The sequence below is a fragment of the Mirounga leonina genome, unplaced genomic scaffold (genome assembly GCF_011800145.1).
Source record: "Mirounga leonina isolate KUSES-001 unplaced genomic scaffold, KU_Mleo_1.0 Mir_170, whole genome shotgun sequence".
Lineage (NCBI taxonomy): Eukaryota > Metazoa > Chordata > Mammalia > Carnivora > Phocidae > Mirounga > Mirounga leonina.
The window spans coordinates 33,322,599-33,338,508 of NW_023270433.1; the positions used below are offsets into that span (position 1 = coordinate 33,322,599).

Here is a 15,910-nt window from a genome sequence, read left to right on the forward strand (position 1 = left end):
TGCTGAGTCCATACGAGAAGTGCTTGGGGGTTCAGGGACAGTTTCTTGGCCTAGAGGTCTGCATGTGAGAGTTAAGTGAGGCTTGGTTGCTTGAGGACTTCAGAAGATGGCATCATTTTAAAAAGTGAGTCACCATTTACCGAGCACCCACCATTAAGTGGAATATATGTAATTGGGAACCCTCAAATACGGTGGTGGTAATTATGGCCGATGCTGTGTGTCCTCAATAAAGAGGCAGTAACTCTTGGGGGAGGGCAGCTGTTTATTGCTGCTTGTGTTTTAAAGATGCTCCGGCCTGCCTTGCTGCTCTTGTGTTAGAAATGTGCACACACCATCCTAATGGGACCTACTCAGAGAGAAGCGCCCCTTCCCTTAGTACGGATCCTGGGCCACTGTCGCCCATCACACGGGCTGCACCTGGGTTGAGCCCCTTCTCCTCTTAGTGTCAGCTCTGGGCACAGAGCTCATACAGGCTGAAGAGACCCCATCACCCAGCTACTCCTGCTCATCTCCATGGCCTGCAGGGAGGCCTGACTTTAAAGGTACCGGAGCCCTCTGGACGGCCTTTGGCTTCTAGGCTTTGCTGTTTTGCTTTACATACTTTTCCTGTGAGAACACTGGAGAAGTTGTTCTTACTGTACAGAGTCTTCTATCACCGTGAGAAAGCCTCACGGGCATTCTGATCCTTTCTCGGGAAGGGAGCGGCAAAAGGGCCGGGCCTACCAGGAGTGGAAAAGTGACTTGAATTCAGTTGTCCAAAACCAATTTTGGAAGCAGGCAGGATAGGTTACCAAATGACAGGTTCTTCTATGGTTGGGATTTACTGGGAGTTTGGTTTTGTCACCCCAGTGACTCATTCTCTTCCTGGATTTCCAGACGACCTCCACAAGCCCTTTCCCTTTTCCAGGCCTCAGTTGCTTCCTCCATAAGACGGGGGAATCCATCAGTCTGGATGATGGGTTGAGATGATGATAGTCACACCTGATGTGTCTTGAGTGCTTGCTGTGTGCCAGGCCTGTTCTACCTCACTTAGTATTGGTTCATTTTGCCTTCATCCTGTTGTCATTTTATAAACAAGGCAGCTGAGGCATGGAGAGGTAAAGGGCTTTCAGGGCCATCCCGTGTCCCTGCTCCAGATGATAATTCTCCTACCCTTCCAGCCCTAAGTGTCCTGCAAAGAAGAAAATCCTGATCTTGATCTTACCCTTCTTTTTTTTTTTTTTTTTAAGATTTTATTTATTTATTTGAGAGAGAGAGAGAGAGAGTGCGCGCACACATGGGGAGAGGGGCAGAGGGAGAGGGAGAAGCTGACTCCCTACTGAACAAGGAGTCTGATGACTCAGGACTTGATCCCAGGACCCTGGGATCATGACCTGAGCCGAAAGCAGATGCTTAACTAACTGAGCCACCCAGCCACCCCGATCTTACCCTTCTTGATCCAGGGCTGGTCTGAGAGCATTTTCTAGGCAGTGACCCCAAGCCCCAGGAGGAACACTTGTCCCACTTGAGCAAGAAGCTTGCAAGAAAGGACTATCTGGGAAGCTGGGTGGAGGTTGATGGGGTTTGTCAGAGGGCTGGGCAGTGCTGAGCCAGAGCCCAGGGATGGATGATATGGGTGGTGGTCCTTGCAAGAGGCGCTAAGGGTCTTTTCCTGGGGGTGGGGAGAGTGATTGTGCAAATTGACAATGTTAGGAATGATTTTTTTTAAGTTTATTGATTTTTTTTTTTTTTTTTTTTTTGGTAATTCTTATACTCAAAATGGGACTCGAACTCAGGACCCCGAGATCAAGAGTCATATGCTCTTCCTGCTGAGCTAGCCAGGTACCCCATGTTAGGAATGATTTTAAGAGAAAAATTAGATAGCCATACAGGTACTGCAGAAACAGCGTGGGCCTGGGTGTTAGGAAATATTGAGTTACCTGTTTTTGGCATTGACCTTTACCACCCACCCACCCAGGGCCTCCTGCTCCCCAGTGAATTCATGATTTTGAGACTGTGGGCAGTGTGGCACATGTTAGGGTTCCATGTGAGATTTCCTTTACACAGTTACACACATGGAATTCTGAAACCCACTGGACTACATTATCTCCCAGGGCTCTTTCTGTTCTGACCTCACATGTAATGACTCTGCAGACCCCTGGGAGCTTCTGTCCTCAGGAGGGATGCACTGAATTCTGGCTCTGGCCTTAGCTGAAAGCAATTAAGAAATTCTAGGACTGAGCTATTTTTGAGTTCAAAATAGAACCTTCCACTGCTTGAGAGATGCTGAGAAGCTAGTCCCTACCACTTAACAGCAAGCTTCTGGAGTAAACAGAGGGCTGGGCTGGGCTCCACTCCAGCAGCCTCCCACCCAGGACCCGGAGCCTTTTCCACAGGTTTAAACCGAGGGAGGGTGAGATGTGTGTGTGACTGTGTGTGTGAGAGAGAGAGGGGCTGAGCAAGCAGGGCCTAAGAGGAGCTGACAGAGGCTATAATTTGAAATGCGTTTTTCCTAACAAGTTGGAGCCTGCAGGTGTCTAGGCAAACAGCTGTGGCCGTGGGAGGGGCAGGACTGGAAAGACCAGTGGAGACCACTTGAAACACCCCTTGCCTCCTGACATGGGGTGGGGGGCAGGTAACTGGCTGGTCTTTAAAGAGGCATATACAATAGAGCACCCAAGGTCTGCACAAAGAAATGAATGATGACTGCTGGAGGAAAACTGTCCCAAATAACTGAATTAGCAAGTTATGAACTCCCCATCACTAGAAGCACTTGACCTCCATGCATGAAAGAGGGGATTAGAACTTGGAGGTAACTCCGCATGGCTGAGTCAGACCTCAGAGGAGAGAAAGGAAACCAGACCTAGGTCGGTGTGGAAAAGTGCCACCCACCCCCACCATCTGGTTTCCAGGAGTTATGCTGAATGCATGAATGTAGCTAATTAATCTTCCCCAAATTAATTTCCTTAGCACATCAGAAATGATTTATTGGCATGCCTGTAAGGAGAGCTGGTCTGTGATGGTCAAAGCCAGGGACAGGGAGAGGCGAGCAGGTGGTGCTTGCTAGTATCCCCACTTGGGGCATCCCCACAACCCCGTGTGTGTTACAGCCTAGTTCCCTGAGCCGCTCGAGCCCTAGGGACCAGGAACACACTACTGTCTCCCACCACACAGGTGGGGCAGCCCTGAGCATCCCAAGAGGTTCTCTTCTTCTTAGCAGATGCCCCCGACTAGGAGGTACACCTTTCCCAAAGCATAAAAGGACAGAAAAGGGTTGTTTCCCACAAACATTTTTCTTTTTGTGGTTGAGAACAATGACAGCTGTTGTCATGCCCAAATGCATTTCCTCTGTCACCACTGGGGCCTTGACAGGTTCTTGTCAGGTCTTTGTTTTGTCTTCACTAAATTTCTGCTTCTTGTGGGCAGAGGCCCTCCCCAGGACTTAGCTCCATCCTGGGCACCCAGAAGGTGCCACCGTAGCCTTTTCTTTATAAACTGCTGATGCATCCCTGAACTATCTCAGTGTTTGCTCCTCACAACATTCATGTGAAGCTGAGACAGCCAACGGTCTTGTTCCATGGTGCAGGTGAGTTGCTGAAACTGAGAGATGAAGCACGTTGCCCAGTTACCCGGCAAGGCTGGGGCCGAGGCAGCTGCACTCCAGAACTCTGCTTGTCTGGGCTGTCCCTGCTTGCTGGCGTCCTTTCTGTGGTGCCTCTGCCTTTTCTGTGTGTTGGCGTGGCCCCCGGCAGCTGCCACAGCACACCCACCACTGGTCAGCCTCGGAGCTTTGGAAATACCGCCTGCCTTGGTCACGTTGGGGTTTCTGCAGACAGCCACCCACCGAGGCGTTTCTCAAAGCTGACCTTCTGCTGTGGGGCAGCTGAATCTGTGCTAAGAAAACTGCACAGACAGGTGATATCCAGTTAGCGGACTTCTGCCCAAAGCAGACACCCACCTTGGCACCTCTGCTCGGACACTGAAGTGATAAGAACTCTGGTTTCCAGGCAGTGTGTCCCTTTAGCGGCTGTTAATGTCCTTTCTGACTCACTGAGCTTGCTTCTGTATAGTTTCTGGGTCTATGCAGAACATTTGTCCACTGCCTCTTTCCTGGGCAGCGTGCTGGTCATTTAAAGCCCTCTCCAGACCCCCAAATCCCTGTTTCTTTAAGGTCAGCTCTTAGTTGGCATGGCAACAGAGCCTCCATCGTGGGGATATCATGCCTGCCAGGGCCGTGTCATGGTGGATCTCAAAGGAGGACCAGGACTCCAGTCTATCTAATCCCCTGGTGGGGGACAGAGGCAAGGAGCCTTTGGCTCCCACTGCCACCTCATGCCCTGCATGCCGTTTGATCACTTTCAGGGAGCCCTCTTGACCTCCAGAGTGGGAGAAAGGGCCAGGTTGCCTCGAGTGCTGTGTGGCTGTAAGCCACAACGCATCACCTCAGGCCGTTCTTTTCTGTGCCCCCACACTCTGCAGACAAATGACGGGCCAGGCATGCACCACACTGTATCTTCAGCCAGGTGAGTGGTGTGTGTTGAATTATGATAGTCGCACCCACTGCCACTGTAAGGCCTAGAGAGGACGTCTGTCTTAGCTATTCCTTAGAGGAGCTCAAATGCATGTGGGCTGGGTCTTAACATAGTGCTCCTGACCTTTCTGAAATGTGCCCTCACTTTGCAGGCATATATAAAAGTGGTGGAGAGAGCCACAGCTTCATCACTTAGCAGATTTCTGAAGTGATGTGTGTCAAGTGAGCCCCAAACTGTTAAGAAAAATAACATATGGTCTTACTGCCAAAACTGATGAGGAAATGGTCCGGCTGGGACCATGTAAAACATTCCCAGGTGTGTTCATATGCAGTTTGCTCTGGGGTAGAGCAGAAAGAAGTCATGGGCCTGGAAAGGACCCAGGACCTCATGGGGTGCTGCCCCCTCACTTCCCAGGGAGGGGAGAGCAGCTTACAATGGGGGAGACTTATCTTGCCTCATCCAACAAGTGGTTGAGCAGGGCCAGTTCGATGCCGCTGGTTCCCACAGGCAGCAGAGCACATGGAGGTGACCTTATGACTCAGGATGTGCCCATGGGGCAGTGGGGACAGTGCACGTCACCCACTCCTGGAAGGTGATGGCTGTTCCCCCTCTTGTCATTTTTTTTTTTCTTTACAGCAGAGTTGGAGTGATTTTATCGGGGATGCTCCCTGCATTTCAGCAATGGCTGCTCTGCGCCGTCCTGTCAGCCCTTTCTGGGGCTGTGCCATCTTCCTGTGCCAAGAGCCCAAAAGCGTCTATGCTTCAGAATAGAGAGCCTGGCACATGCTCATGGCCAGGACTGTCGTCGGGCCCAGGTTCCCCTCCTGAGGCGGGGTGGGGCAGGGCAGGGTCTTGCCTGGTGACCCTCTCCCCGCTGCCCAGGCTGTGTTGCTTCATCTGGGGCCAGCCCTCAGAATTGCACAGGGTTGCCATGACCTCCACGTCTTAGATTCTGGAGATGGACCAAGGCATGTTGGGTCATCTCTTACTCCACTTAACCCCCAGGGAAGAAAGCAAGCGAGAACTGCATTTAACATCGACTTCTTGCCTCAGTTTAATGAACATGGCTGAGAAATACCTGGGGAAAGTGAAATTCCAGAGTGATATCTGGAGGCTTAGCTTCAGATTGGTGGGGGAGGGTGCTGGCTCTCACTTAAGGCTTCTCAAACTTTCCTGGTAAGAATCACCTGGGTTACTTATTAAATACACAAATTATTGGGCTAGGAATCTGTTTTTTTAACAAGCGTTCCAGGCCATTCCTGTCTTCAGGCAAATTTGGGAAACAGTTTATCTACTGTACCAAAAATAGCCTATGGGGAGGAGTGCTTTTTTAAAAGTTTAGTTTTGCGTGTAAATACATTAATAAGTTTTCCTTATTTGAAAAATGTGTTAACATTACAGACAAGTCTCCTTTGATTTCCTCTAACCACCCGATCTCAGTCCTTCCCTCGTCCCAGAGGAAGTATCTTCTTAGTTTGTATCTCCCTAGGGATTCCTGGCTTGCTCATTCAGTAGAACGTGCAACTCTTGATCCAACCTTAAAAATTAAAAAAAAAAAATAAAGTTTCTATGTCCCTAGACCTTTTCTTTACATTAGATAAAGGTTTCTGTTTTATGTTTCATGAAGAGGTATCATATTTATCATTCCACAGCCTGCTTCTTTTCCATTCAAAGCTATGTTGTGGAGACATGTGAGTGCATAGAGAGCAACTGCTTTTTTTTTTTTTAAATCTCCTGAATAATATTTCATAGTGTGGAGCTAGCACGTTTTATTTAGCAGTTCTCCTATTGATGGAAATAGCAGGTGCTTACAGTTTCTCATTATTACGTGCTCCAATGAGCATTCTTGCCCGTCTCCTTGCGCACATTTGGGAATAAATACTGAGAAGTGAAATTGCTGGGTCAATCCATGTGCATTTCTGGATTTTCATGGGTTTTGCCAAAAGCTGGCCTTCAAAGTGGCTCTGCCAATTTACCTTTCCGCTGAGAGCGTGTGGAGAGGACCCGTTCTCCCCACTGGGGCAGCTGTCTCACAAAAGCAAACGGCCCTGTATGGTCAAGTGGCAACACCCATCTTCCTCTAGTGCTTCCCTTTGGGCCTGAACAGGAAGACTGCTTCCTATCACAAAGCTAAATTCCCAAGATAAAAACACCCAGGCCTCAGCGTCCTGGAAGGGAGGAACCAGTTTCACAGAGCAGTATGTGCAAACCAGAAAGGAGGCTTGTGGAGCCCACTCCCAGTCTGCAGCTAGCTCACAGAGCCTTGTCAGAAAGGCAGCAGACATGGTGGCATTCTAGAACCCTCTGGGCCGTGGTGGGCCATTATGAAAGGAGCGTTTGGAGCAGGGCTCTCAAGGACCCCCAGTTTCACAGCTCTTTAAGCCTGTGAAAGTCCTTTGGGGCACTGGGCTGACCCAAGGTCTCCAGTTTCATTTGAAAGCAAGAAGAGCCGTGCCTAGGGTTTAGCCATAACTCTCCTTTTTTGGAGATGGACCATTGCACCCATCCCAGGAAGCCAGGAAAGCGAACCTGACTCACTGGCTTGACAGGCTCCAACAGCCTGCCTTTCTGCTGCTACCTAGCTCCTTAGCGGAGTGGTGAGACCAGTGGCCTGGGACCCCCTCTCAGCTCTGCGCCTGCCCCGTGAGACCATGAGCAGGCACGTTGAAGGGGTCCGATGCCTGTCAATCCAAGTTTGAAATCAAGGAAAGCTTCTTTTTTGTGTATGTGGCCTGACCTGCAGCCTGATGACTGGCTCCCTTTTGGTTGAATTGTTCAGTTAGATTGGAGGGCATTTTAAAGTACAGCGGAGTCAGCCCCCGCAGGAACCCAAACCCTCATCTGGGGAAACTCATTCCCTTTCTTTTAACTCAGAAAATCAGCAGCCTCCACTCAAGCCCCCTGCCGGCCCTCCTGACTTGCAGTGAGTCCTGGGCAGCTTGGACAGCAGTCACACTGCCCAGTGCTGGTGGCTGGGGCCTGTGGCAAGCTGCTCGGCGCTCTGGTTAACTGCCTGCTCCACTCTCTTAGGACCTGGTTAAACTTTTACTCCAAAAACCAGGACATGATTTTGCGGAAAGGTCAGACAGCTCAGTGAGTGTTTGCCAAGTTTCAGGTTGCTCAAACCTCAAATTCCCTCCCCTCCACCAACCTCACTTTGAAGCTGGAAAGCAAATTGATTAAATATACATTTTAGGAACCTTCCGATTTGCTTCTTAAACTAACAGAATTGTAAACTTTTTTTTTTTTAATGGAAGGATTTTCAACTGTCAGCAGGTATAACTGGAACCATATGTCAGCAGGGACCAGGGGCTTTTCCTGGTTTTAGGATTTGTAAATTCTTATTGAAACGGAAGTAAGCAGGGCAGGCAGCTGGGGTCCCCCTTGACAACCTGAGCTCAGATCTCATTTTAATTAGAAAATACAGATAGTGTCTGCTGAGCCGAAGGCCTCCCAGAGCTCCTGTCCCAGGGCGAACAAAGATTTGGTTTATATCCTGCAAGCCTTCCCTGTTTGCAAATTACAGAGCACTTCCGAGAGGAGCTGGAATGTTGATTTCTAGATTATGGAGACTGCAGCCCACTCCCTCCCCTGTCCTCCCCTTCCTCAGCTAATCCCCCCAAAATGATTTGCTTTTCTTGGAGAAATATTTGCTCCCTTCCTAGAATAGACGGAAGCCGTTCATGTTGAAAAGAGAGTGTAAGGAAATCCAGGATGAGAGATGAGAGTAGAGGTCATCTCCAGTGGGCTCGTCGTTTTCTCCATTTGGACTTCTGGTTCCTTGAACTCTTGAGACAAAACCCTAGATCAGATCAGCCTCTGAGCTCTTCTGATGGTGGTTCACGTGTATAATTTGCTCCCTAATGTGTTCTGCAAATGGTAGAGTAGAAATATCAAATGAAAGACATTGCCAGACCCAGTGCTCCCCCACCCCCATCTTTCCCCTGCCTGGTGTCATTTGAGCTCAGTGAGTCTCAGAAAGGCCACGATGACAATGTCAGCATCTGGAAGTGTCCCCTCTGGGACTCCGAGCCTGACCCACAGCCGTGATGAAGCGGTGGCAGGCGGTGGCAGGCGCTCTGGCCCCGGGTCGTTCACTGATAAGCTTGCTCTTGTTCGGGGAGCGGTGGCGGCTTGTGCCACGCCTCCCATCAACCCCCGGCCACACTCCCGTGACGGTGCTCCTGCCCGCTGTCCCTCCATGGGCATCACATTCCTGGCAGCTGAAGGTCACTCGCTCACCCTGCCAGGGCTGCCGCCACAAGCTGCCATTTACCAGGCAAACAAAGGGGGATTTTCCCTTCCCCTGGGTTTATAGGCCCCTCAAATGCCTTACATTCCAGGAGCTGGGAGAGAGAGGAGGCTCCTGTGGTTTCTAATTAAACCTACAATTTAAATAACAATTCATGTAACCCCAAGGGTTGAGAGAAATGCTAACCTATCCCCTCCCAAGAGAGGCAGCTGGGTGGCCCAGACTGAGAGGCTGAGGACTTGCCCTTTGCCAGATGTGACCAAGGAGGCAAAGAACTCAACAGAGGTCACAGCGAGTTTGCGGTGGAGCTAGGGTGCTGTGGCAGGGAACGGGTTGGATGGGTTCCTGTCCTATCCCCACTGGTAAGTGTGCCCTTCATGAAGCTTGGAAGTAAGAAATGGGAGGAAAAACTGCCATGTTTACTCTTAGCCCAAGAATTTTTATCCTCCTCCAGGGAAAATGTGGAACTTTGTCTCTGCAACGTTCAAATCTCAGATTCTGGCATAGTCCTAGGACTCCCCTCCCTGCCCTGACTGCCTACCCCGAGGTGACCCTGTCTGTTTGCCATGGGACTTTGCTGTATTCTTAAATATGGACAAGTGAGGAGGCCAGGAGAATGACCCTGGGAGGCAGAGGATCTGCCTGAGGGTCTTAGTCAAGCCCCTTCTCTCTCTGGAACTCAGTTTCCCCATCTGTTATAGAAGGCCCTTTCTGGCCATGGCAGTCTATCCTTCCCTGAGCTGCTTTTGTGTTTTCATTGGGTCTGCCTGCAGCCATGGTCATGTTTGCAGTGCGCTGATCTCACCAAATTGTTGTCCGATTACCCAAGGCATGCTTGTGTTCCAGATTCGGGGAAGATGGAACGCTGAACATAATTATCTCTAGACACACTAGTAGGACTCAGCCAGCACCAGGAGCCTGTCAGCATCTCTAGGCTTTCTGCTATCTCATTTCCAACTTTCCTCCATTTCCATTCCTTTAAATTGAGCAACTCACATTCCCCAAAGACACCCTCCAGGTTCTTGCCTTTGTGCTTCTCTACCCAGATGCCCTTCTGTTCTCACGGGGCTGTGCCTGGAGCAGCCAGGCTGCAGGCATAGGCTCAGAGGCAAGGAGCTCTGCCGGTGTGGGTCTCTCTGTTACCCCTCCGAGAATGGGAGCTCCCCAAGGAAGGGCACCAGCTCTGTTTCCTGTCTCCAACCCCTGCTCCTTGCTGGTATGATGCAGGCTCCATTTATGTTTGTTGGAGCGAAGCCTGGCTGTGAAAGAAGTGAAGCAGAAAGCCAGAGGTGGACTCATACTCCTGCCGTCTTGCTCCTTGCAGGTGACCATCGCTGATGACTATTCGGATCCCTTTGATGCCAAGAATGATCTCAGGGGCAAAGCAGGAAAGGGAGAGAGTGCTGGTTACATGGAGCCCTACGAGGCCCAGAGGATCATGACAGGTAAGCAGACTCGCAACTCAGCAGGGAGGCAGAGGAGACACTCTTGGGTGGTCCCCAGCCAGCATCAGCAGGGGAAGGTTTGTGCTTTCATCGTGGTGCTTGGAGGGCAGTGCTGTGTTGAATCTTCACCGCAGTTCACCAGTTCATGTTTCACCTACATCAGGAAGTACCTGGAAGTGCACAGTGGAAGTCCATGTACACGGTACCAAGTACAGTTAACCAAGTCACCCCCCCCCCCAAAAAAAAAACATGGGGAATTTCTACTGAAGAAAAATACAGTATTTGAGATAGAAAACTTCCCTGGAGCTTCCTAGCAGCCAGGGCAATAAAAGAAGCATGCAGGGTCACCTTGCTTTCAGTATCTAGTAGAAGGAGGTGGGTTAGATCCCTGGGGACAGAATTATCCCTCGCCCCTTACCAGGAAATCTTTGGCAAGTGGCTGGAAGCAGCGTAAAGTCCCTTGGACTATGTGGCAGGTTTACAGAAAATACAGAGACTTTACCCCTGTGGCCGTTTTCCTATTGGCCCCTAACGACAAAACCTTGTCCAAGCAATTGTATGGGATCCAGAAGAAAGTGGCCGTGCGTGTAGTATCCTGAGGGTCTGTTTTCGTCAGGATAATGCCTGGAGCATCTTTAAGGAGTGAATGGTTATTAGGTTATCTGCCATCTCAGACAGACCCTGGGCATGAGCAGGGCAGTGGGGAGAAACCACCCATGTGGGTCCTCCTGACTCAGGAGGACAGTCCAGAGACAGAAGAACAGTCGTGTGGGTTGGTCCCCTCTGACCCCACACAAGACAGGCACATGAACAGGAGCACCACATGGGTCTAGAGTGCAGGAAGGTGGCCAGGAGTAGATTGGGAGCCCCTCTGAATTTTGAGGCTTAGTGAATTGGTGCCCTGTGTGTCTTGGGACTTGGGGTACAGATGCCACTTTCTGTGGCCCTTTTACTCTTCACTTGGTGTTCATGTCTTTGAGTACATTCTCTTGATTCATCTTGAATTAGAAGAAAGGAAGCAAGATTGACTGAGTGCTTAGTGTATGCTGGGCCCGTGCTAAGTGCTAGCTCATGGGGCTACAGAGACCTCATAGGACACTTGCTGAAGGATATGGGTACACATTCAGACCCTGCCTCTAGGACTCTGCCTTGTGCTCTCCTGTTCCTGGAGGTTGATTGTCTGACCACCAGTGTGGCCTCCAGAACACTTGGCCACTTTGTAAGGGGCCAAGGCAGGGAGCGATGAGGCCAGACTTCTGTAGGGCCTCATGCTCTCTCCTGATCTCTCCTGGCAGAGTGGCCTCTGTGGGCAGCAAGAGGCAGAGAGCCGGGGCTGGGGTCAGTGCTCCTCCAGTGACTTAGGGAAGCAAGTCTGCTGGTGGGATGTTCTTCACCTCAGGACTGTAGTGACACCCACCCCTGCTGCCACATCCCATCACCTCTGCCAGGCTTGGTGAAACATCAGCTCTGTGGGAGCGCTGGGGGGTGCCAGCCCGGGGCCCTGCTCCATCCAGTCTTGCAGTCGGCAGGTGTTGGCCTGGGGTTAAAGGACTGGTGGTTACAAGAGTGCCTTTGGGGCCCTCTGGCACGTTCAGATGTCAGGCAGCAAAGGATCTTCAAGGTCATTCGAACCCAACAGCCTTGTGTGATAGATGGGGAAACTGAGTCTATGGAGGGAGAGGGACTTCCCTGAAGACACATAGTAAGTTGGCAGAAAGGCAAGGTGGCCTGTGCCTGGCAGGGCAGTCTGTGGGGTGGGGCACCGGGGGAAGTGTATGTTTGTGCTTGACGCTGGGGGATCCGGGACACGAGGAAATGGCAGGAGCCATCTGAGGCTGGAGCTCTTGCCAGGTTCCAGGCTCTGTACTGGGCCCTTTAACAGACATACTTTTTAAGCCTCACCATGTCCCTGCAAAGGAAGTGGTGTCTCATTTTCCACGTGAGAGAAACAGGACAAGTCACTTCTGGGGTCACACAAGTAGAAGTGAGGGGCTCAGACCTGCATCTGCAGAACGTGGGACCAGGGGGGAAGGGGACCTCTGGGAACCCAGATTTTGTGGACACCACCTGGTGTCTTCAGAATGCAGCTGGTTCCTCCTGGGTGCTGCCATGGACCTCAGTGTTGAGTAGCTGATTAGCCACTTGGCTGGATAGAACTGTCCTGTGGGACTTTGACTTTTTAATGAGACACACCCACAGTGGCCAGGTCCAAGGCAGGGCAGATTGATTTAAATAGAGATCTGTTAAGATCTCATGCATTCTGTCTCCAAAGAGGCATCCTTACGTTTGCTGTTCTGGACTTTCTTCTGAGCTTAGAGGCTATGCCCAAATTTACTCACATTTTCTGTTTCTCAGGAAATAGGTGGTTAAACAGAACATTTTCTGGCTGTAACGACCTCACTACAGCTCCCTTTGACTCAAAATTCTTTGTGTGTAACGTCACTGCGGTGACTGATGGCAGGACTGGGGGGCTGGGATGAGCCAGCGCCGTGTAAATGTTCCAGGAAGCAGCTCACTGAGCTGCCATGAAGGTCCTCGGGGAGAAGGGGGGCAGTGGAGCACGGGGGTGGCACAGAACAAGTTACGTTCCATCTTTAGGGTGACCTTTATTTGATGCCGTAACATTTATGTGTGCACGTAACTTCTAGGAACAGGGCAGGCATCTTTGGTAGATAAGAATAACTCTGCTGGGAAGAGCATGCCCTCTCTGCCCGAGATGGCATGCCTCTGTGTATGGTGCGGAAGGGGCCCAGGCTGGAGTCAAGCAGATCTGAGATGGCCACTTGCCACCTGAATGATCCTGGGCCTCAGTTCCCCTTACAAAGCAGTAGCCTTAGGGCAGGCAGTTGGTCATAATTCTAGCTACTTTGGGCTGCAAACTGGCTGTGTGACCTTGGGCAGCATAGTTCGTGCCTCTGTTTTTCCCTACGTGTGGCATGATGGGTCAGTAATGACAGCAACAGCAGTGGGGGCCACTGCTAGGCTCCCGCACCCGTTGGCAGCACTTGATGTGAATTCTTTTTGTATCCTCACCATCACCCTTTAAAGTGTAGTGCCTTTTTACTGATGCAGAAACTAAGGCACAGAGAAGTAGCCCAAGGCAACCAAGCTGGGTCGTGAATTGTGGGGCTGATTGCCAAGGTGGTGTTTCTGCACTGAGCCCTGGGGTGCCCCAGCTTGATTTTCAGACTGCCTCCCCCCTCCCCGCCCCCACCCCGGGTGGCTGACCTGGTCTGTGATTAACTGATAAGGTTTTGTTCTTGTGTCCTTGGTTCCATGCAGCAGGTGGGGCGTAGAGGGAGTGCTTGGGGAGGTGTGCTTTTGTGAACAGAGAACTCAGCCCAGCCCCATAGGCTGTGGCTACAAAGGAGGGTGGGGAGAAGCGTACCCATTTTCTCAGGTGCTCCTCTCATCTCTTCCCTCTGTCTGCCTCAATTTCCCTCTCCACAGACTCCCATTTGTGTCACCCACAGGAATTAGGTTCTGGCTCCAAGATGGAGGTATAGCTGTCCATAGAACCTCACAACCCAGATGCCCATGAATTGCCTGGGCCTCATTCTCTGCCCCCATTGCCTCTCTCATCCCAAAAGTAGCTTCAGAGTAGCTCCTGAAAACCCCAGGGCTCTATGGAACCCAGTGGGGAAGCTAGCGACCCAGTTCAAGCTTTCCATTTTATAGGTAGAGAAACAGGGGCTCAAAAAAGTCATAATCCTTTAGAGATGCTTTTTATTTTTTTATTTTTCAAAGATTTTATTTATCTTAGAGAGAGCAGGAGCAAGGGGAGGAGAGGAAGGGCCAGAAAGAGGAACAGAGGGAGAAGCAGACTCCCTGCTGAGCAGGGAGCCCGATGCGGGACTCGATCCCAGGACCCTGGGATCATGACCTGAGCCAAAGGCAGACGCTTAACAGACTGAGCCACCCAGGCATCCCTGAGATGTTTTTTTAACCCACTGATTAAATATGAAGCTGGCCCATGAGGCCATGTGTTGCCCATCCCTAGAGGTATCCAAGCCAAGGCAAGACAGCCTGCATTAGGAAATGACAAAAGTAGTTAGGTTACACATGGGTGGTTGGCTCAAGCCACCTCTGAAGTTTAGTCACTGTGCATTGTGTCATCATTAGACACCCAAGGCCAGCCCCACAAAAGGGAGTACCTGAGACCAACTTTGAATAGGAGAGGATCTGGTTGGGGCTGGCAGCTTCCCTTCTCAGACCAGCCTGGCTTGTGCTAATTGTTCAGCCCTAGTTCCCCTTTTCATCTTACTTGGCCCCTCCCTTGAGGTCACATTCTGGCCTTGGCCTTTTCCACGCTACCTGGGCCTCAGATTCCTCCTGTGTCGATTGAAGCGGAAGAATCAGAGGACTTCTAGTGTCTTTCGTGTCCCCAGGTTAACCCTCCCTCCAAAGCCCTACCTCACAGCCCATTCTTACCCTCTTCCCTGAGTCTTCATCTCAGGTTTGAGGGCCAGAGGTGCTTGGAAGCTGCTGATTTGGTGAGAAGGCTCTGGGCTCCCAATCAGGCTGACTTTTGCTTAGCCTCTTGAGGGCCGCAGCATCCTCTTTGTAAAATAGGGCACGCAACCCTGATGTGAGTCTTGGGTGGAAGAACAGCTTTGCATGTGTGCGGGAGATTGTTACTGGGGCGTTCCGTGCTGTTGAAATCTCTGTAGGGCCCCTGCACACCTGGAGGTGGGCGGCCAAAGCAGCAGGACAGTGGGGCAGGTGGAAATCAGGCCCTCTGCAGTGCACTTGGTCATCCAGCCTGGAGCCCTTGCCCCGCCCTATTGTGCCGAGGACTTGACCTTGTCACCTAGGTAGATATTGCCACTGCCTCCACCCATCCATGAAGCAAGGAGCCAGGCCTGGACCCGGGTGGTCAGTGGTGGGTGCACGGAGGAGATGAGTGGGTGAATCTCCAGGAGCTCGGAGGAGGGACGAGGGCTTCTGTGTGAGGTGGGTGGGGGGAGAGGTGGTAGGTGGTGGTGATGAGAGCCGGGGCTGGCAGCCCAGGCAGAGGGAAGGGCCAGAGCAAAGGCATTTGGAGGCGTGGGTTCTTTCTGCTGGAGAGGAGTGGCAGGAAATGAGGCTTTTGATAGGATAATGATTGAAAAACCACATGGGACAACAGCTTGTAAAGACTGATTGGATCATGAGGCCCTAGTGGACTTAAAGGCACAGAATATTTCTCAACCGGGACCCTTTCTCCCCAGGCCTTCAGCCCAGGCGCTCTCAGAGGTACCCAAGGCAGGGGTGGCGACTGGGATGGTGGTCATTCATCTGTATGGAAGGTCTGGGTGCCAGGCACTGCTCCAAGGACGCAGCTGTGATTAGCTCATTTACTCCTTATAAGGAGCCTGTAAGGTAGAGGTACTTCTGTCATCCCCATTTTACAGACAAGTCTACTGAGTCTCAGAAAGGTTAAGTAAGTGGCAAAAGTAATGCTCTTAGCTGCAAATAAAACACATACATCTGTCCTGTAGTCCCAGAGGGTCTGCAGAAATAACTGGGGATTGTACACTCACTTAGGCCCCCCTTTTAGGTATGATTCCCCCATCATCCTTTATAAAATGTGCAAAGTATCATTTCACAGGATGAATCACATAAACATTAATTGAAAGCATTTTCCCATAATTTTTATTATTATAAGCAATTACACATTAAAAAGTCTTTAGCATGTTTTTATTATTAAATCAACTTTATAG

The 15,910-nt window shown here is 50.8% G+C and overlaps 1 protein-coding gene across 1 annotated transcript in view; it reads left to right on the forward strand.

Annotated features, from left to right (window-relative positions):
- Positions 1-15,910, forward strand: part of SHB (SH2 domain containing adaptor protein B) — a 134,242-nt gene that overhangs the window by 39,801 nt on the left and 78,531 nt on the right. The window contains exon 2 of the mRNA XM_035016266.1: positions 10,088-10,208. Coding sequence (XP_034872157.1) covers positions 10,088-10,208 — 121 coding nt within the window. The remainder of the gene's footprint in view (positions 1-10,087; positions 10,209-15,910) is intronic.